Below are 22,574 nucleotides of genomic sequence, written 5' to 3'. Positions count from 1 at the left end.
TGGTTAGAGTGCAGTGCTGCAGGCCACTTCAGCTGACTGCTATCTGCAGTTCAGCGGTTCTAATCTCACCGGCTCAAGGTTGACTCAGCCTTCCATCCTTCCGAGGTGGGTAAAATGAGGACCCAGACTGTGGGGGCGATATGCTGACTTTGTAAATCGCTTAGAGAGGGCTGAAAGCCCTATGAAGCAGTATATAAGTCTAACTGCTATTGCTGTTGCATCACCCTGGCAAAAAGCTCAATACCTTAGACAGCATTAAGACATGCTTGAAGAATAAAGTCAGCTAACATAGTGACATTCCTACCATAGACTCTTGGATCAGATCTTCCAGTTTATGAATGCTGCTGGATCTATCACAATTGTATTTTCGATGTACAGCATCTCGTAAATTCTTCAAGTAATCCAGAGCCTCCTTGGCATCACTGAAAAACTAGAATGAAACAAAGTTTTCATTTAATAAGGCACTACTGAAAATATGTTAGGGGGAGGGAAGGGAGGGAGAGGGAGGTTATGTAAGTCTTGTCACTCCCACTTTCCGTTTGAAATAAAATTATAAAATCTGGGAAATACCTGAAATGTTAAAACAAGAGAGGGAAAGGAATTGGGAAGAGGTTGGGAAAGAATTCAACTTGAAATGCCTTTAGGACAGCAAAGAGATCAAACAATTAATGGTTACTGACTTTTGTCACAAGATTTATATACAACTAGTTGATAACACGTTGTTCCCTGGGTATTTATTTATAGGGATAAAATTTCCGGATCAAACGTAATTTCTAATATTGGATTTTCCCCTTACCAGAGAGAGCCCCCTTGTGGAGTACTGTGAAGCTGTTACCATGACAACTCCACTGTGCTGTACAGTATAAGCCATTTTAAGGCACAACAGGCTGTATCTTAACAGAACACCACCACCCCCCGAGGGGTGTTAGGGGTGTCTTACCCTCACAGTATTTGTTTTCAGAGAGTAAGTCATCTATGTACCAAGTTTGGTTGAAATTGCTTGAGGCGTTCCAGAGTTATACTGGAACAAACACACACTGCAGATATAGATATAGATATATATATATATATATATATATATATATATATATATATATATATATATATATATATATATATATATATATATATATATATATATATATATATATATATATATATATATATATATATATATATATATATATATATATATATATATATATATATATATATCTATCTATCTATATCTGCAGTGTGTTGCTTGAGGCGTTCCAGAGTTATACTGGAACAAACACACACTGCAGATATATATATATATATATATATATATCTGCAGTGTGTGTTTGTTCCAGTATAACTCTGGAACGCCTCAAGCAATTTCAACCAAACTTGGTACATAGATGACTTACTCTCTGAAAACAAATACTGTGAGGGTAAGACACCCCTAACACCCCTCTATATATATATATATATATATATATATATATATATATAGAGAGAGAGAGAGAGAGAGAGAGAGAGAGAGAGAGAGAGATAGATATAGATAGATAGATATAGATATAGATATAGACAGACATAGATGATAGATAGATAGATAGATAGATAGATAGATAGATAGATAGATAGATAGATAGATAGATAGATAGGTAGATAGATAGATACACAGATATAGATATATAGATATATAGATATAGATAGATATAAAGAAAGAAAGAAAGAAAGATAGATAGATAGATAGATAGATAGATAGATAGATGATAGATAGATAGATATAGATAGACAGACAGACAGATAGATATATAGATATAGATATAGATAGATAGATAGATAGATAGATAGATAGATAGATAGATAGATACAGAGATAGATAGATACAGAGATAGATAGATAGATAGATAGATAGATAGATAGATAGATAGATACACAGATATAGATATATAGATATATAGATATATAGATATAGATATAGATAGATAGAAAGAAAAAAAGAGATAGATAGATAGATATAGATAGACAGACAGACAGACAGATATAGATATAGATATAGATATAGATATATAGATATAGATATAGATATAGATATAGAGATATAGAGATATAGATATATAGATATATAGATATAGATATAGATAAATAGATACACAGATATAGATATAGATGATATAGATATAGATGATATAGAGATAGAGATAGAGATAGAGATAGAGAGATATAGAGATATAGATATAGATAGAGATAGAGATAGATAGAAAGAAAGATAGGGATAGATAGATAGATAGATAGATAGATAGATAGATAGATAGATAGATAGATAGATAGATAGATAGATAGATAGATAGATAGACAGACAGATAGAGATAGAAAGAAATAGAGAGATAGAGAGATAGAGAGAGAGAGAGAGAAGATATACTGGAGCAGTAGAATCCCTACTGAAATAACATAAAAATAGTCTCTTTGAAACATCTGAATTTAGCACGTAAAAACTGTATCTTTATCATAAAAACATTCCTCTACATTGCTTAGCTGAGAACCACATTAGAACTTCCTTCTTGGTGGTACAGCTACAGCTGAAATCTGCAATCATGCCACAGTATCTTCAATTTAATCCATACCTCAAAATATGCAGTGTTTTCTCTTAAGTGTTGTTCAACACATTGGCAGAGCTGTAAAATCCAGCTCCACTGGGTTTGCATTGCAGCTCGGTAGGCCTGAAGGATACAGAAAGAGATGAAGAACCATGTGTGTGTCTATGCAACCTCAGCCCCCCCACCCACCCCGTTTCTCTAATGAGAGAAAGAATATGAGGAATTGATTTTTCCCTTCCCCATTCCTAATAATGCCTTTGTCTCAGCAGTGTGCAGTAAAACAAAAAGCATCCAAATATAAATTGTTCTACAAAAATAAATAAAACTTCCTGGAAAGCCAGGTTGACTGCCATTTAGAACCCAAACATCTTGGCTATAGCTTGAATTATTTACACAGTGGCTGCTTGTCAAATTGGCCACAATTACTGACACTTCACAAAGAAACAAAAAGGCTTGGCACAGAATCCAGTAGGGAGTGTTGTTTAATAATAAGGACAGATCATAAGATGCCACCTGCGTCTAGTATTTAAGTATTATTGCAGAATATCCATTCTGACCGTGATACAGAATCAACTAACCTGCACCAGTTCTGAACCTGGGTGTGTGCGCCCATATTAGCCAGCTACAGTCTTTAGTTGCAAGTGGTTATATACAGCAGTGTTTCTCATCTTAGTAAGTTTACGTTGAGTGGATTTCAATCCCCGTGGCTGGCTAAAGAATTCTGGGAGCTGAAATCCACTCTTTTTGAAGTTGTTAAGGGTCGAGAGGACTGACCTATGGTATATATCTTAATTCTAGTCCGAAATAAATATAATGTCCAAGTAAGATCTGTAATAATGTGTCATTGTGATGCATAACAGCAATGAAACATTTACAGGGAGAAGTTCCTTATTATATATGGCCAAGAAAAATACTGCCCCCTTCTAGGTATACTAGATTCACTCTTACTTAAGACATTAGATGGTGCTGTGGTACTGGAATTCTCCATGGGGGGAAAAAAAGAGTGCTCTGCATTCTTTTTTAAGTAACTCCAAAGAATTACCAGTAAAACACAGCCAGTGAGGCCAAGAAATAGAACAGAATACAACAGAATATTCAAGAAGAAATCACAATGGGTTAGATGGAACCAGTGGTGGGATTCAGCCAGTTCGCACCTATTCGGGAGAACCGGTTGGTAACTTTCTAAGCAGTTGGGAGAACCAATTGTTGGAAGAAATCTTTTGTTTTTTCCCCACTTTACAGGGCTAATCCTGTAAGGAAGGCAGGAAGGAAACATTCTGGTGTTGTTTCTAGCCTCATCTTTATTGACCTGCTTACAGAAACTGCCTCTCCGGTTAACCCTTATTACCATTGTAACAGCTAAGGCGAAGTGCCCGTTGACCTGAGTGATGTTGAGTTGGCCACGCCCACACGGTCACCTGACCACTGAGCCCCGCCTACCCAGCTGGTTATTAGGGCAGAGGACCGGTTGTTAAATTATTTAGAGATTTATTTTATTTGTATGCCGCCCTTATTTGTATGCCCAGTGGTGGGATTTGAATCTCACAACTGGTTGGAACCCTAAACAGGAGTACCATGTTTTGCAATCTTGTTTCTTTCATTTTAGCACATTACCAAGGTGTCATGTTGCACCTTCAAGGCTAATAAATGCACTGAGTCATACCCTTTCATGCTCAACCAATGTACACTGCAAGAAAATTATATGTGCGGCAATAACACAAAATGGAAAAGCGGAACCCAGACGTAAATATTTATCTGGAGCTCTAATGTGTACAAGATGAAGTCAGTGATGCCTGTCACTGACTACTGTTGGAAACCGAAGTAGAGGACTAAAGAGGAAAGAACGACACAAAATTGTGTATCAAGGTTTTCAACAAAAGCCGGGGGGGGGAGCGTGTTAGAAGAAACACAACAAACACACAATCAATGCGCTCTACATGGGGCAGCCCTTGAAGAGTATTCGGAGACTCCAACTCGTCCAGAACGCAGCCGCGCGAGCGATTGTGGGTGCACCTCGGTACACCCACGTTACACCTATCCTCCGCGAGCCGCACTGGTTACCGATCAGTCTCCGGATACACTTCAAGGTGCTAGTCGTAACTTATAAAGCCCTTCATGGTATTGGATCTGGGTACTTGAGAGACCGCCTGCTGCCAATTACCTCCCACAGACCCATTAGATCTCACAGGGCTGGCCTCCTCCGGGTTCCATCTACTAGCCAATGCCATCTGGCTACTACCCGGGGGAGGGCCTTCTCTGTGGCAGCTCCGGCCCTCTGGAATGAACTCCCCGCAGGGATTCGGACCCTCACCTCTCTCCAGGCCTTCCGAAAAGCCGTCAAAACCTGGCTTTGCCGGCAGGCCTGGGGGTGATGAGTTCCCTCCCCTCTCGACTTGTATGGTTGTGTGACTCTTGCTTATTTTAAATATCTGTATTTCGTTTTATGTTCCCCTTTTCCCCTTTTGAATTGTTCGCCGCCCTGAGTCCTCCCGGAGAAGTTCAATTCAATTCAATTCAATTGGGGAAGGCTGCAATTCTTCAGAAAGTTATTTAAAAGTGTTGCTTTAAATTTGGACTCCTACAAAAAAGTGCTTCTAAATCCAGATTTAATAACCTACCTCAATAGTTAATCTCGCAGGGTGATTTTCAAAGAGCAATTGTTCTGCTATTTCCTGTACTGATTTAATAACTTCTTCTTTCTGGTCCAGTTCTCTCATCAGATCCTTTCAAATTAAAAAAAAAACAGAAAAAAAAAAGCTTTTGGAACCTGAAGCAAATAGGAAAGAAGTTTGATTTTTAAGACATTACTAAATCTTACAGCATGATATTCCTTTTTCCTTGCTATATTCGTGTTTCTTTCGCTCCAGTCCTGTGCAACTTCTGCCTCTTCCTTTTCATTCAACCATATAAGTTCCCGAGTGGCTCGCGATACAAAATTGTGAAGGGTGGCGAGGTGTCTTTCCTGATTTCTGGATGCATTCTTGAAAAGACAAAAAACAAAAAACATCAAAGCTTGATTTTGCTTACATGATCAAGGAACATCCCACTGAGACCTGGACTTTTTGACGATGATCTTACCAAGAGTTTTGCATATTGGCTCTCCAATTTGTGCAATTTTTCTGCATAGCTGTGTTTGAGTGGAGCAGTCATTTGCATCTGCGTAGAACAAACTGGATTAGAGATTCCTTTTTTAAAAAAAAAAAGAAAAACCTCCAGGCACGCAACCGTTAACAGAAGGATTACGCATTTCTTGTTATTCGTTTAAGTAATATAACAAAGTGATCCTTCTTTAAGCCCAGTGCAGTTATACAAACAAGTTAAAACCTATGCATGTTTTTAAAATAGGTACAGTCACCAGGTATTTCTATGCTATACCTCACTGATTTTTGCTTCTTTAAGACTCGACTCAAATTCTTCAATAGCTTTGTGAACATTCTTGTGATTTTCAACATGGCTCTCAACACCTGGCAAATCTGAACCCCATTCGGCTCGGTCAAGTTGTACCTGGTGAAGAGACATTTAAAAAAACTTAAACTTGATCCATCGAATAAGTAAGAAAAAAAAAATGACCAAGTGCAGATGAAGACCATACACGTCAAGATGTTACCTGCATTTCGTCTACCCATCTTAAGAGGTCCTGGACAAATTTCATATTGACTTCTTCTTCCGTTAAATTCTGATCAATGAAAGCCGATTTCATCAGGGGTTTCCGAATCTGTGTCAACTTGAGCGTCTGAAGTCCACCTGTGTCAACTCCTGTTATGTAGCTTTGGATTAGCCGTGGTGGGAAGCCCGGGGTGTATGCTGGGGTGATGGTTGGGGTCAATCTTGAAGAAAAACCTGATGATAGACCTGACGTCAGACTGGATGAGGTCAAGGAGGGAGACAATCCCTGACTTAGTCCAGAGTTTAAATTAGGGCTTAGGCTTGGTGCAAATCCTGAGTTTAAGCTTTGTGTTATTCCTGATATCATCATCTTGGTCTGTTCCGTTGTTAGTATTCTCCCCTTGTTGTAGATTGAGGAACAATCTGCTTTCAATGCCATGAGGTTATCTCGAAGTTTTGCAACCCTGCATTAAAACAGAGAAAAGCATAGAAATTGACTGTCTTATCCAGGCAGAAGAAAGGGGTGGATAAGGCATAAACAGGGTGTATGGAGAGCAGAAGAGCCAAGAATTGGTTTTAATTTTTTTTTAATTCCCCCCCCCCTTTTTTTTTCTTTTTTCCGGAAGTTTTTTTTTTTTTAGCAATTAGACTTATATACCGCTTCATAGGGCTTCCAGCCCTCTCTAAGCGGTTTACAGAGTCAGCATATCACCCCCACAATCTGGGTCCTCATTTTACCCACCTCGGAAGGATGGAAGGCTGAGTCAACCCTGAGCCGGTGAGATTTGAACCACTGAACTGCAGATAGCAGTCAGCTGAAGTGGCCTGCAGTACTGCACTCTACCCACTGCGCCACCTCGGCTCTTCCCTTGACGAACTGATGTAATTAATAATTAATACAATATGATATTGGCTATGTAATAGTGTACATGTGATTATATGTTATGAAAATGAAAAATAAAAAAAAGTTTTTCTCTAAGAAATTGACTGCCTTATTATTTCAGAATTTTTAGGAACAATAATAATAGAAATCAGAATTAAATAATCAAATTAACTATCATAATAAAAGCATCAGATCCATTTGTTCCAATAAATCCTTTCATAAACTGCAGAAAAGTTGACGCATTCATGCTATAATGGTACTAAGGTCATAAAATGTCAAGCTGTATGTTTTTTGGATGTAAAAAGTAACCATATAAAAAGACCAATAAGCCCACATGATCAGTTTTGTCTCAAATGCAATTCCTGATTATGCTTGGGAATAATATGCTCTTCTCAGGTTAAAATGACAGGTTGTTTAAAAGGTACATCTTTGTGTGTCTTTGAGAAGGAAGCACAAAAGTGACCATAAGAACAGGAATCAAACTATACAGCTACTAATGGGGAAAATATAAAGCCCTACATGGCATTGGACCTGGGTACCTGAGAGACCGCCTCCTGCCGATTACCTCCCTTAGACCGATCAGATCTCACAGGTTAGGTCTCCTCCGGATTCCATCTGCCAGCCAATGTCGGCTGGCGACTCCCCGGGGGAGAGCCTTCTCTGTTGCAGCTCCAGCCCTCTGGAACGAGCTCCCCGTGGAGATCCAGACCCTTACTACCCTCCCGGCCTTCCGCAAAGCCACCAAGTCCTGGCTGCTCCAACAGGCCGGGGGGCTTGTGAAACATCCAGCCCCACGGAAACTGTGAATGTTGCGTATTTTAAAGTGTTGTTTTTGTCTATTCATCCCCCTTCCCTTGTTTATTGTGAGCCGCCCGGAGTCCTTCGGGAGGGGCGGCATACAAGACCAATAAACTCAAACTCAAACTCAAAATGCATACAGCATCAAAAAGGCTGTTCTGCATACTGGTAGCAATGTTAGTCCACATTTGAGAGTGTGTGGAGCGACATATGGCCACTGGAAACCACCCAGAGCAAACTGGGCTCTCGCTAAAATGAGGTGTCAGCTTGGTAGGCTGAGGAAAAAAAAAAGAGAAATGGGATGTTTTCTTTTCATCCAGCAAAAGGACTGACAACGGCAGTGTTCCTGTCTACAACCTGGTGAAGATTTTACAGTTGAAAGGTGTCTCATAAAAGTAGCAGAAGACAACAACAATAGCAATAGCAGTTCGACTTATATACCGCTTCATAAGGCTTTCAGCCCTCTCTAAGCGGTTTACAGAGTCAGCACATCGCGCCCCCACAATCTGGGTCCTCGTTTTACTCATCTCGGAAGGATGGAAGGCTGAGTCAACCCTGAGCCGGTGAGATTTGAACCGCTGAACGGCTGAACTAGCAGTCAGCTGAAGTGGCCACTCGACCTACTGCGCCACCTCGGCTCTGCTAGACACATGCTGACACTGCTAGACGCATGCTGAATATGGGATATCATAAACCATACTTATTGCTATATGGTAGAATTGTCTTACCGTGGGCTACAGGGCAGCTGAAAGGATTTCAGAGGTCAGACTTTGAAGCAGAACTATCTATGCACTGCTTTTGAAATCACTTTCTAGCTCAAGCATAGATTAATGGATATCCTAATTAAAGACAAGATTAGCAGTGCCTAAAATAAATCGTTTAAACAACTTGAACACAGAACGAAGTTAAGCCAAACCAATTTCTGTTAAAAGTTGCAGAAATTGCCAAGGGCAGAATAGTCACCAGCATGAGATAAACTAGGAGCTATTATAGAGTTTAGAGTTTAGAGTTTTATTTCATTTGTATGCCGCCCTTTTCCCTAAGGGGACTCAGGGTGGCTAACAAATCAAATCAGGGAAGGGGGGATACAAACAGTTTAACAAGAACACAAAACTATACATAGTTAAAAGCACAACAACCATACCATTTGAGATAGGGGCAGCGAATCTTTAGCCCCAGGCCTGTCGGAACAGCCAGGTTTTAAGGGCTTTGCGGAAGGCCTGGAGGGTGGTGAGGGTTCGAATCTCCACGGGGAGTTCGTTCCAGAGGGTCGGAGCAGCCACAGAGAAGGCTCTCCTCCGGGTAGTCGCCAGTCGACACTGGCCGGCGGATGGAATTCGGAGGAAGCCTAGTCTGTGGGATCTAATTGGTCTAGTGGAGGTAATTGGCAGTAGGCGGTCTCTCAAGTACATTATTCCTAAATAGTAACCCTAATGTATGTACCTTTGGACTAATTGATCCGCTTGATAATATTTTCCATCAGTAAGAATCTGGGCATCCATGACTTGTTGGCGGAGAAGATTTTCACACTCAAGTAGATAGCCTGCGATCTCAGCTTCATTCTGGAACTGCAGGCCTGCTTCTAATCGTTTCCTCTCCTAAGTTTAAGCAAACAAAAATAAACACACAAGTAAGTTCTTCATGAGACACTTAGGCTCTACTACACTTGTAACCTTTTTGGGGACAGACAATAATGTGATGCTCATTTAGAAATTTTTCAAATGCTCGTGTCTGAAAAATACGTTGTAAGATAAAATCAACTATCATGAAATATATCTGTTAATAGCTTAATTTTAGATCAACTATTTATTACGTCAAGCCAAATTTTCAATATAGATTGCTCTCTCCAAAAACAATAGTGTACACAAAGAGTAGGTTTTCCATTTAGATAAACATACCTGCACATACAGAACTATTTTGAAAACCTATCATTGAAATGATTAATTAATATTATTTTCCTATATTGAAATGCTTTGCAAGAGGTTGTTTAAGCAGCTGTGATTGCTTATTTTCTGAAATGGTTACAAAAGAGTGGTTGTTTTTTTTTACTAGATAAAACATGAGCCAACTGAATTTTATTCAAGATGAAATTTCCCGTAAAGGTTTCCCCTGTCCAATCATTTTCAACTCTAGGGGGCAGTACTCATCTCCGTTTCTTAGCTAAGGGAGCCAACATTGTCCAGACATCATGTAATTATGTGGCTAGCATGACTCTAAGCCAAGGCACATGGAACGCTGCTACTTTTCCAACTGAAGTGGTGCCTATTTATCTACTCGCATTTGCATGCTTTTGAACTGCTAGGTGGGCAAGAGCTGGGGCAACTAATGGGACCTCACCCCGTTGTGTAGCACTGGGGTTTCAAACCCGGGCTATCAGCTTTCCAGCCGACAAGCTCAGCATGTTTAACCACTGAGTGATCATATCTCCTGAAATTTTAAATTCATCATAAGTACATGAATTTGATATGGTAGCTATATCAATGCCAAAATAAAAATATAATCCCTTGACTTTTGATGTATTTTCAATTTTAAAAACTTTTACCTATTCTTGAACATTAAAAACAAATATCAAATTCAGGATATATAGTGGGAGCACACTCCGTATTCTTAACTTGAAATATTATCTATTAACATTAATGCATATCTAGCATTTTTTTCCCCTTTCTGGTAGATAAAATATTCCTCAGCATTCTCTACCTCCTCCAAGTTTACTGACAGTCTTCAAAACTGAAGTGAAATTATAACAAGCATATATTGTGTTCCTTTAAAAATGATGGGTGGGCTCTGAATATATGTTCCCAATGCCTTACTGACACAGAAAAGTATTTTTTAAAGCAGAAAGGTGGCATAATGTGTAAAAGATGAAATCATGTTGTTGGTGAATTCATTGCATGCCTGATGACACTTCCATGGTACTCCAAAATGAGCTATTAATAAGTACAGTGAATTCTTCAAATAATTCTTGAAAAGTTTTCATAATTCCCGTTTTAAAAAGGCAAAGCCTGGAGCCGTGGAGTGTGATTTCTTTTGGGCATCAGATAAGTTACCTGAGTGTACAAGATCTAAACAAAGATGCTGTCCTTCTACCCTTTCTCCAATAATCCATGTGGGTTTTCAATTTAGGGGGAAAAAAGGTCAAAAACTAGATATTCAACGCTACTTACTGACTGCGTAACATTTCGAGCAAGCATTAGTTTGTCTTCGCAACTCAGGCTGTCTCTCTGAACTCTGTTTGCAATTTGCTGCAGCATGTCTAACCTAAAGACATCAAAGTTAAGACAAGTTCCATAAGGCTGGTAATACCTTTTCCCATACAAGAAATCAATTATTTAACTCTTACCAAATAAAACTGAAACCTAATCTCCCACGTAACATGGAAACTTACCTGGATCCTTCCATTGGACCATTGCCGAAGCTTATGCACGAATTAACGAGAGTTGGACCACAGTTAACAGATACGAAGTTTTCATTAGAATCAATGCTAGTTCGGGTACTAGTGCTATTACTAAAAGAGTCGCTACTCTGGTAGCCATAACTGTTAGCATTCATTTTTCATAGTCAAAAAGCTCCTTGGTGGTTTGAAAACTGGAAAAAAAAAAGCAGAATGCCTGCAAAGGTGCGCAGATATCGGAAAGGAGCTAGCTTTTAAGAGGAGTTCCACCATTGCATCCTTAAACAGGCTTTAGTGAGCATATTCAAAATCCTGTAAATATTATTCCTCTTCGGATTTTGCCTTCAGCTATATATGCCAATGTGGGCTTGGCTTCCCCAGATTTTTAAGTGCCTGTACAAGTAGGGACTAATCAGAATGATTAGGGCGTTAACATTGAAGGAAAAGTGCCAAATACCTTTAGGTAACTGTCATCCAATCTCAGAAACCTAACTGATATGGGACAGGATAAGAAGATCTTGCTTTAAAAGACCTGCAACTCCCAAGTTGTAAAAAAATATATCAATCAATAGTCATTCTATAGCGTTGTATTTTTTTAAATGAAATGATTCATTATTCATTATATAGTTGCTTTTTACATGGGATACACTAGTGGTCTTTCATTATTCATCTTTCATCTGTCTTCATTTTGATCCAGCTATGCTCCAACTTCATGTGGTTTCTATAATTGCTTATATTACAGCCAAAACAGGACCAGCATTACAGTTCATCTTGCACAAACTACCTTCTTAATTCAAATTAAGAATGTATTTATAAATGTTTTTGTTGTTCTATTTAAACAGATTCACTGTTTCACCCACGTAACACCTATCCTCCGCGAGCTGCACTGGCTGCCTATTGGTCTCCGGATACGCTTCAAGGCGCTAGTCGTCACTTATAAAGCCCTTCATGGTATTGGACCTGGGTACTTGAGAGACCGCCTGCTGCCAATTACCTCCAATAGACCGATTAGATCCCACAGATTAGGCCTCCTCCGAATTCCATCCGCTGGCCAGTGTCGACTGGCGACTACTCGGAGGAGAGCCTTCTCTGTGGCTGCTCCGACCCTCTGGAACGAACTCCCCGTGGAGATTCGTACCCTCACCACCCTCCAAGCCTTCCGCATAGCCCTTAAGACCTGGCTGTTCCGACAGGCCTGGGGCTAAAGATTTGTCGCCCCCTTTCGAATGGTATGATTGTTGTGTTTTTTAACTATGTATTGTTTTGTGTTGTTGTTAAACTGTCTGTATCCCCCTTTCCCTTCTTTGAGTTGTGAGCCACCCTGAGTCCCCTTAGGGAAAAGGGCGGCATACAAATGAAATAAAACTCGAAACTTGAACTCGAAACTGCAATTATTGGGACAAAAAGATTAGAACTGCAGATTCAATGGTTATTTTTGCAATCAGCTACCGAGTGGCTAGGCTTGGACACTAATGTCAGTTTACTGACTGCTATAATTTTTTTTTTCTATAAAATGTGGTAGCGATTCCTTCATTTTGACTGTTTGGCATTAAAAAGATTTTGAACATGTACAGACAAAAAATGTCAGCACGTGCAGGTTTTCTGATTTCTTGTTGGCAAGAAGTATCAACATTATATCCAACCATTAGAATTCTACAGTCTTTATTTTGTTAAGGAAATTGAGGCCTCTTCTCCTTCAGCCCTACACTTCCTTTAACAGCAATTATTTTATAATGAATCTTATTGTTCAACGAATCCCTATTCTGTAACTGACCCCCAGTTTATATTAATGCTGCTCTAAACTGTTAAGACTAGGTTTATCATATATGAACATTGTGATGGTAGCAAAGATAGAGCAAACTCAAAACTCTTTATTTGCATCTAGTTATCTAGAACTAGATCAAATGGAAATCTAGAAATCAAATGGATTACAGAGCCGAAGTGGCGCAGTGGTTAAATGCAGGCTACTTCAGCTGACTGCAGTTCTGCAGTTTGGCTGTTCAAATCTCACCAGCTCAGGGTTGACTCAGCCTTCCATCCTTCCGAGGTGGGTGAAATGAGGACACGGATTGTTGGGGGCAATATGCTGACTCTGTAAACCGCTTAGAGAGGGCTGAAAGCCCTATGAAGCGGTATATAAGTCTAACTGCTATTGCTATTGCTAACTGATATTTTGCAACCCAAATACAGAATATCTAGTACTTTTGCAGCCCAAATACAGAACATCTAGCAAAGACTGGGCCATCTCACTCTAGCTCTTTGCCCACTAAAGTTAACAAATGCTACCGCAAAACCACTGAGACACTTTCAACAACTGTGATGCAAATCCTCCCCCCAAAAGATGAAAAAGTTGGGCTTAATGATGGGAGGAGTGGAAATACTACAACCTGGATTGAGGCACACCTTTCCATGAACAGCAAGGATGAGGAACTTCTAGCTGGCCCATCAAATTAATCCATTTCCCCACAGACCTCAAGCAAGGTCCCCTCCCTTCTCTGCCCATCAAGTCCTTTTCCTACCAATTAGGAACACGTATTAACCCAACTTTTTGTTTTCCTAATGAACCCAACGCATACTGAGGGAAATCTTTAAGAAGTGGGAGGGATTCCTTTGGCTAGCATGTAAAGAAGAAGCAAAGCCCTGAACGAAAAGGATAATGCTTTCACTCTCTTACTTTGCTAAGCTGGAGACACATCTGGACAAAGTCAAAGAGATCAAAAGGCAAACTAAAAGTTTCTTGGTTGGGCAACGTGAGACAAATTCACACATAGGTAAAATATTAACTGATTAAGGTCCACAACCACTCTACACCTACCTAGCTACCTACCTACACGTACGTACGTACGTACGTACATACATACATACATACATACATACATACATACATGAAGGACAGCATGGTAATAATAGATGCTTCAGGCAATCTCACCAGCCTTCACTAATCTCTAGACCTTTGTTGGTTTACTTTCTACAAAATGGATATTGCAGTAGCAACAAATATCAAGCATAATAGCAAGAGCAGTTAGACTTATATACCGCTTCATAGGGCTTTCAGCCCTCTCTAAGCGGTTTACAGAGTCAGCATATTGCCCCCAACAACAACAATCCGGGTCCTCACTTTACCCACCTCGGAAGGATGGAAGGCTGAGTCAACCCTGAGCCGGTGAGATTTGAACAGCCGAACTGCAGAACTGTTCAGTCAGCTGAAGTAGCCTGCAGTGCTGCATTTAACCACTGCGCCACCTCGGCTCTAATGATGGTATCTTGTCTTTGCGTCCATTATTTTGTTGCTTTCAGTAATTCACACGATGTCTTTGAACCCAGCATTTTCCCAAAGATGAATGTGTTTTGGGGAGGTTCAGAAACAGGTATATGATAGGGGGGAAAAGTCCAATTTTGACTCTGTCCAGCCAGAAGTATTTTTAGTACTTGCATGATAACATAATGTGCCAACTCAATGAAGCGGTGGACGTGATGAACCAGGGTCTGGAAGCTGTTAAAGACTGGATGAGGGCAAACAAACTGGTGCTCAACCCAGACAAGACCGAGTGGCTGTTGTGTTTTCCTCCCAATAATTTGACTACCGTACCATCAATCAGGCTGGGGGGACAAAACTTATACCCCTCAGATAGGGTCCGCAACTTGGGAGTCCTCCTGGATCCACAGCTGAGTTTTGATCACCACCTATCAGCTGTGACCAGGGGGGCATTTGCCCAGGTTCGCCTGGTGCGCCAGTTGCGGCCCTACCTGAATCGGGAGGCCCTCACGACAGTCACTCGAGCCCTTGTGATCTCTAAGCTGGAATACTGCAACGTGCTCTACATGGGGCTGCCCTTGAAGAGCACCCGGAGACTTCAGCTAGTACAGAACGCGGCCGCGCGAGTGATTGTGGGCGCACCTCGGTTCGCCCACATAACACCTATCCTCCGCGAGCTGCGCTGGCTACCTGTAGATCTCCGGGTGCAATTCAAGGTCTTACTTACCACCCATAAAGCGCTCCATGGTAGTGGATCTGACTATCTGAGAGACCGCCTCCTGCCAATAACCTCCCTGCGTCCCATCAGATCGCATAGAGCGGGCCTCCTCCGTATTCCATCCACCAGTCAGTGCCGACTGGCGACCACCCGGAGGAGAGCCTTCTCAGTTGCTGCTCCGACGCTATGGAACAATCTCCCCGTGGAGATCCGTACCCTGACCACAGTCCAGGCCTTCCGCACAGCCCTCAAGACCTGGCTAGCCCGTCAGGCCTGGGGATAAATTTTCTTGCCCCTCCCGAATGCTGAGTGAATGTTGTGTTTTAGCACTTTTTGTTATTTCACTTTTCTTTTTGTCGTATTTTGTCTTTCACTCCCCTCCCCTCATTATTGTAAGCCGCCCTGAGTCCCCTCAGGGAAAAGGGCGGCCTATAAATGTTAAATAAAATACTAAAAAAAAAAAAAAAAAAAAAAAAAAAAAAAAAAAAAAGAAACCTAATGTTCATGTCACCATGCTAATGACATAATTGTGTGATTATGTCATGATTCTGACTCAAGTACTCAAATTACATAATAAACATGTTATACCCCGCACTTTATTTTTCATATAAATGCCCATGTCCATGTTATATGCCCAATAGAGGGATTCCACTTAAAAATATTTGCAAACAGGCTAAATTTCATGTCTTTCCCACACATAGATTTAGTTTACACAATGACAATGGTTAAAACAACAAAACTGGTGAATTTCTTTGCATGATAGCATATATCCAGCTCTAGGATTCAAAAATATGCTGCACACAAAATGGTGGTCCAACTCTCATGGCTAATGGGACATACTTTAATGGGGAAATCTGTAATACAAGGGGGGGAAACGGTGGACAGATAAGTTCAGGGATAATTCAATTGCCAGATTGCATAGAATGTGCAACATCGCTACTTTGCATGCCACTAAATTAATAAAGTCAATTATTATAAGATACACGCATATATGTAAACACATCTATATACATGCATCTATGTACATAGATAGATGCCGAGAGAGAGAGAGAGAGAGAGGGGGGGGGGAGGGAGGGAGGGAGGGAGGGAGGGAGGGAGGGAGGGAGGGAGGGAGGGAGGGAGGTAGGGAGGTAGGTAGGTAGGTAGGTAGGTAGGTAGGTAGGTAGGTAGGTAGGTAGATAGATAGATAGATAGATAGATAGATAGATAGATAGATAGATAGATAGATAGATAGATAGATAGATAGATAGATAGATAGATAGATAGATAGATAGATAGATAGATAATCTGGTATAAATCATAACTCTTGAAAGGCAAGGATCATACTTAAGATGAGCATCGTAACCAGTGGAATAGGCAAAGCCATTGTATTGGCCCAAGCAAGATTTTCATTTTTTCCTTGAAAGGGGACAGGGAATTCATTATTTTTCATTGTTAAATTTATTTGGGTGCTGAAGGTGCAGCTTTCATCTCTTCTCTGCCTCAGACTAGCAGGGAACATAATGCAAATTCTCAGTAATTATCCAGGAGGCTCGGGAAGTACCGAAAAGACTACCAAGACTGCACATGGCCTTGGGGGAATCAGCCTGTTTGCTTTGATTTCATGGCACACAATGTCCTTGGCATCAGTATGAATTTCCTTGAGCAGACACCATGGCACAAGGCTCTCATAAAATCTACCAGGACTGCCTTTTCAAGGGATTTGGTCTGCCATCTCAGTTGGGGGTCACCAAGACTTGGGGTAACCACCACTTTAACCCTCTTGAGGCTTCTGAGAAAAAAGATGGTGAGAGCCCACTCAATCCAGTAAATGCCCTGGTAAACTTTGGAAAGTATTATCTACTTTTTGCTGGTCTGTGACCTTAATAAAAAAAAATTGATTATCTACCCAAAAAGCTGAGGTGGCGCAGTGGTTAAATGCAGCACTGCAGGCTACTTCAGCTGACTGCAGTTCTGCAGTTCGGCAGTTCAAATCTCACCGGCTCAAGGTTGACTCAGCCTTCCATCCTTCCGAGGTGGGTAAAATGAGGACCCGGATTGTTGTTGGGGGCGATATGCTGACTCTGTAAACCGCTTAGAGAGGGCTGAAAGCCCTATGAAGCGGTATATAAGTCTAACTGCTAACTGCTATTTGGTCAAGATTGAAACATACACCTTGAGAAAACTGTTTAACTGCAAGCAATGTTTTATAACTGGAATAAATGTCCAAATTCTGATGGACAAGGTTATAGTTACACATTTGCTATTTAATGCAGAACTCTGCATAAGCTGCTTGATAATTATGTCAATAAAAATAAGCATAAGTACAGATATTCGTTCAGTTTAAAAGCAACATCCAATGAACGAGCTCGCCTGACAATTCATTTCTACAACGGAAATTTTGACGACCTTTGTTTCAAGATTAAAGAAGCCTCTGACTATTGTGTTAATGGATCCTACTGAGCAGTTTCAACCCAGCAGGGAAACGTGCCTATAAAACAAATAATCAACTCACCTTTCAACTTCTGGTCGAAGCATTTTCTCTCTTTCCAACATAGCAATAATTAGCTTCCCCCATTCTTTTTCAATGTCATTTGGGTGGTAGCCTTGAGGAAGCTTGATACGCCCAAATTCAATCCAAACCTTTGAAGGCAAGGAATAATTGCATAAAATCCGAGAAACCAAATCAAGCAGAGAAGTGAGAAATAAATCCAGCCTGAACCCGTCCAAACAATATAGCTTACCTCTAGTAGTTTATATAGATGCTTGATTTTTGATTTGTCTATCTCCTTTGGTGGGATTTCTGTTTCTTTAAATTGTAAATATTGGTTGTAAAGTGCCTAAAGGAAAATAAACATTGAGGTCTTTACTGAGATATTCTGGTTTACTAAGGCTGATAAAAAACTTGTCAAGCTCATCACTTTGAAACCAAATTGTCTAAACTTACTTAATATCAAGAACAAAATAACTCGGATTTACAAGAATGGAGAGAATTAAACCGTATGTTTCCTTTGGCCATCTTGATTCTCTAAGTCCAAGGTTAAATCTTAAATCTTCTACCCGCTGGTGTTCATGGATGGAATCCCCATAGTTAAGTGCTGCAGAGAATTCTGTTTGGTGTCTCTTTTATGAACGGGACAAGAATCCAAACCGCTAAATTTGTGTTAGCCGTGGCAGTGGCTCGCGCAGCCTCAGATTAAAATGCAATTCTTATGCCTCCAAGCCAGGGAGATGCCCTTTATTGCTTAATCTTTACATGAACACTGTTTAGATTTGTGGCTCCTTCCCAAGATTCTAATATCTAGAACAGTGTTTCTCAACCTTGGCAACTTGAAGATGTCCGGACTTCAACTCCCAGAATTCCCCAGCCAGCATTCGCTGGCTGGGGAATTCTGGGAGTTGAAGTCCGGACATCTTCAAGTTGCCAAGGTTGAGAAACACTGTTCTAGAATCACTATGATTATACATAGTTGATCAGAAATCCAGTTTTTTTTTCCCATTGCCGTGTAATAGTAGATTGACTAAGGGTTTATTTATCAAATGTATATAGCCCACCCATCTCAAGAACATGTGATAAGGACAGAAGATAATCCATTGGTGAGAACTTCATGCATAAAAGTTACGTTTGTAGCAGAGGTGGCTTCCTACCAGTTCACACCTGTTCGGTAGAACCGGTTCGTCAAATCTACCGAACCGGTTAGAAGAGGTTCCACCAGTGGACCCGGAAAGCAGGCCACACCTACAGAAGAGGTTCCAAATTTTTTTGAAACCCACCACTGGTCCTTGGATATGATTATTCTACACTATCATGCTCATATTTATAAAACTCAGTGCCTCTGTGAAAGGTAAGGATGACTACTGCGTTTGTGGTGCAATCAGAACATTGCGTGTGTTGAAGTTGTTTTAACACAAACCAAAGGTGCCTTTTAAAAAACAAGTTCACATCATATTCTTATGTATGCCAGTGCTGTGTGTGAGGTAATTTAAGGTGGTTCTGACAAGTGTCGTCGGTATCTTCATATCCGGTCACATGGGCGGCAAGCCACTCCCATCCGGTCACATGGGTGGCAAGCCACTCCCACAAAGGAGGCCACACCCACAGAGTAGGTTCGAACAATTTTTGAAACCCACCACTGGTTTGTAAGAAAATAACATGAGAGGCAGAAGGAATTTAACCTAACATTCTCTCTGACATAATGGATTCCAGCATTTTTACCTAAAGGGACATATAACACTGCAAACCTCTTAAGTTCCCAGGAGAGCTGTACAGGCATATTTAATTCACTCTCTTCTCTACCCATTCTGCATTGGGTTGGAGCTGGCTTTGGGGAAATTCTGTCTTTGGGAAAAAGGCAGACCCTTCTTGATAGAAGAATTTTATGTTCCAGCAATGCCATTTAAAGGACATGGGTTTTTTATGAATCACTATAAATGAATAGGCGATTACTCTAAAGAAGTAGTACCTAACATTGTTTAAAAACTGTATTCTGGCAATATAAACAAATTTTTTTTAAAAAAAAATCACCTTGAGTTCTACAGGATTGTTCGGAAATGCTCTGTCACTCATTATTATGGCATGGTGCCTAATCCATTGGATGAGGTAGTTCACCATATTCTGGTATTCAATCCATTTGACTTCAACATCCTAAGGGAAGCAATAATAGTAACACACCAATTGTAAAGACGTTGCTTGCTGTTGCATTAGAGATAAGCAACTAATCAGCTCTATCTAACTCAGTCCTAAAGCGTCAGCAAAATTACAATTTAAATTGGCCACGTCTCCTTTTGCAAACAATTTTTGAAGAACATTGCAGAAACTGGCTCTTTCAGCCCTATACTTCTTTGGCTTCTGGTTCAAATTCTCCTCCTCCTCTCCTGTACCCAGTATAATATTTTGCTCATTCTTTGCCCTCTCTCCTTTATAGCACCTCTATACCTGTAGCCCATCTATGCTTCTGTTATCTGATTTTAGTTCTCTTATCTACTGTAGTTCAACTGATTTCTAGCTTATAGCAATAGCAATAGCAGTTAGACTTATATACTACTTCATAGAGCTTTCAGCCCTCTCTAAGCGGTTTACAGAGTCAGCATATCGCCCCCACAGTCTGGGTCCTCATTTCACCCACCTAGGAAGGATGGAAGGCTGAGTCAACCTTTGAGCCGGTGAGATTTGAACCGCCGAACTGCAGTTAGCAGTCAGCTGAAGTGGCCTGCAGTACTGCACTCTAACCACTGCGCCATCTCGGCTTGGTATTATACTTCTAGCACTTCCCTTGCTTACCCTGAGAAACAGTCCATCCTTATTGTAAGCATTATACTTATTTTTTAGGGTCTCTTCTGTCAATTTCCCTTTTTTCATTTCCTCCCCCCCACTTTCAAATGACCTGTTTTTAACTTCATAACTCTATCACATCAGGTCTTTATGCTTTCTTTCCCCACATGGCTATGCTCTAGTGCAGAGGTCCCGAACCTGTGAGCCGCAACCCACTACTGGGCTGTGGCCAATTCACAACCAGGCCACATGAGTGGTGGGCCTCGCCCCTTTCTGGATCGGGATGCTCTGTGCACGGTCACTCATGCCCTCATCCTTTCTCTCCTGGACTACTGTAACGCTCTCTACATGGGGCTGCCCTTGAAGAGCACCCGGAGGCTTCAACTGGTCCAGAATGCGGCTGCGCGGGTTATCATGGGGGCACCTAGGCGGCCTGCACTGGTTGCCGGTTGTCTTCCGGGTGCGATTCAAGGTACTAATTATGACCTTTAAAGCGCTCCATTGGTTAGGCCCAGGATACCTGCGAGACCACCTACTGCCACCGGTAGCCTCCCACCGTCCAGTGCGATCCCACAGAGTTGGCCTACTCAGGGTGCCGTCGGCCAGACAGTGTCAGCTAGCCACCCCCAGGGGGAGAGCCTTCTCTGTGGGAGCGCCTTCCCTCTGGAATGAGCTGCCCCGGGAGCTTCGTTATTGTCAATTCTAATTGGGTTTGTTTGGGATATTCTATTTAATTTTTTAAAAAACTTTTGTATTATGTGATTCTTTTAATGTTATACACCGCCCTGAGTCCTTGGGAGAAGGGCGGTATATAAATCTAATAAACCAAACCAAACCAAACTCCCACGAGCAGCAAGTGACTCATTCAAGCAGCGGGTATGCGTGCCCGCTGCTCATACAAACATGCATGCGCTTGCCCTTCACATAAAACCATTCCCTTTCCCCACCCCCCACCCCATCCTGTGCTGGGCCACCAATCCGGAAACGTTGGGGAACACCGCTCTAGGGGATGAGCTTGAAGAAGAAGTCCCACTCATACACCTAGTGGCCAATTTCCTGATATATTGTAATTAGCATCATCTCCATGTGGGCTCATTTCAAAATGTCCTGGCTCAACAGTTTAAATATCAGATAAGCCCAACAGAACATGGCATCTGAAGAAGGAAGTGGATTCACTTTCCGTGCAGGGAGAAAGTATGACCGAAGGGAGAACTCTCACTTCTTAGTATTATCATTCTATGACCTCGTTATTCAAGTTGTTCTCTACGGTAAATAGCAGTTATATAAGTTTCGCGCCCCAGTCGGACAGCCCCACACTCTTAATGTTACATAACGTTTCAGTATTTCTGCTTAAAAATTGCTGTTGAGTGTATAAAACTACTTTCCTACTTACGTGTGCACTGATGCCTTCACCACCTTCAGGTACTTTGGGAAATGCATCATAAAGTGATGATACATAAGTGATGACTGACTTCTCATCTGGCGAGGACACATCGACATCTAAAATGTACAAGTGGACACAAGCAATAACAATAGCAATAGCAGTTAGACTTATCTACCGCTTCATAGGGCTTTCAGCCCTCTCTAAGCGGTTTACAGAGTCAGCATATCGCCCCCAACAATCCGATAGATAGATAGATAGATAGATAGATAGATAGATAGATAGATAGATAGATAGAAAGATAGATAGATAGATAGACAGACAGACAGACAGACAGAGATATAGAGATAGATAGATAGATAGATAGATAGATAGATAGATAGATAGATAGATAGACAGACAGACAGACAGACAGAGATATAGAGATAGATAGATAGATAGATAGATAGATAGATAGATAGATAGATAGATAGATAGATAGATAGATAGCAATAGCAGTTAGACTTATATACCGCTTCATAGGGCTTTCAGCCCTCTCTAAGCAGTTTACAGAGTCAGCATATCGCCCCCAACAATCCGATAGATAGATAGATAGAGATAGATAGATAGATAGATAGACAGACATTATAGAGATAGATAGATAGATAGATAGATAGATAGATAGATAGATAGACAGACAGACAGACAGACAGAGATTATAGAGATAGATAGATAGATAGATAG

At 40.9% G+C, this 22,574-nt stretch overlaps 1 protein-coding gene across 9 annotated transcripts in view; it reads right to left on the bottom strand.

Moving 5' to 3' along the window:
- DST (dystonin) overlaps positions 1–22,574 on the bottom strand; it is a 410,298-nt gene that overhangs the window by 201,176 nt on the left and 186,548 nt on the right. For 6 of the 9 annotated variants that reach the window (XM_087718947.1, XM_087718939.1, XM_087718941.1 and 3 more), the window contains 13 exons: positions 21,864–21,970; positions 19,724–19,843; positions 17,943–18,038; positions 17,714–17,841; positions 11,019–11,112; positions 9,298–9,452; positions 6,175–6,637; positions 5,943–6,071; positions 5,646–5,723; positions 5,386–5,547; positions 5,186–5,290; positions 2,595–2,690; positions 305–430 (listed from right to left, as the gene is read on the bottom strand). In XM_087718947.1, coding sequence (XP_087575073.1) covers positions 305–430; positions 2,595–2,690; positions 5,186–5,290; positions 5,386–5,547; positions 5,646–5,723; positions 5,943–6,071; positions 6,175–6,637; positions 9,298–9,452; positions 11,019–11,112; positions 17,714–17,841; positions 17,943–18,038; positions 19,724–19,843; positions 21,864–21,970 — 1,859 coding nt within the window. Of the gene's footprint in view, positions 1–304; positions 431–2,594; positions 2,691–5,185; positions 5,291–5,385; positions 5,548–5,645; positions 5,724–5,942; positions 6,072–6,174; positions 6,638–9,297; positions 9,453–11,018; positions 11,113–11,239; positions 11,613–17,713; positions 17,842–17,942; positions 18,039–19,723; positions 19,844–21,863; positions 21,971–22,574 lie in introns of those variants that run through there. The other 3 variants (XM_087718946.1, XM_087718940.1, XM_087718945.1) reach the window with 3 other exon arrangements.

Source organism: Thamnophis sirtalis, unplaced genomic scaffold (assembly GCF_051295495.1).
Source record: "Thamnophis sirtalis isolate CommonGarterSnake01/CBP01778 unplaced genomic scaffold, rThaSir2_p1.2 scaffold_6, whole genome shotgun sequence".
NCBI classification, from domain to species: Eukaryota; Metazoa; Chordata; class Lepidosauria; order Squamata; family Natricidae; genus Thamnophis; species Thamnophis sirtalis.
The sequence above is the reverse complement of the archived record's forward strand: the minus strand, read 5'-3'. Positions and strand labels throughout refer to the sequence as shown.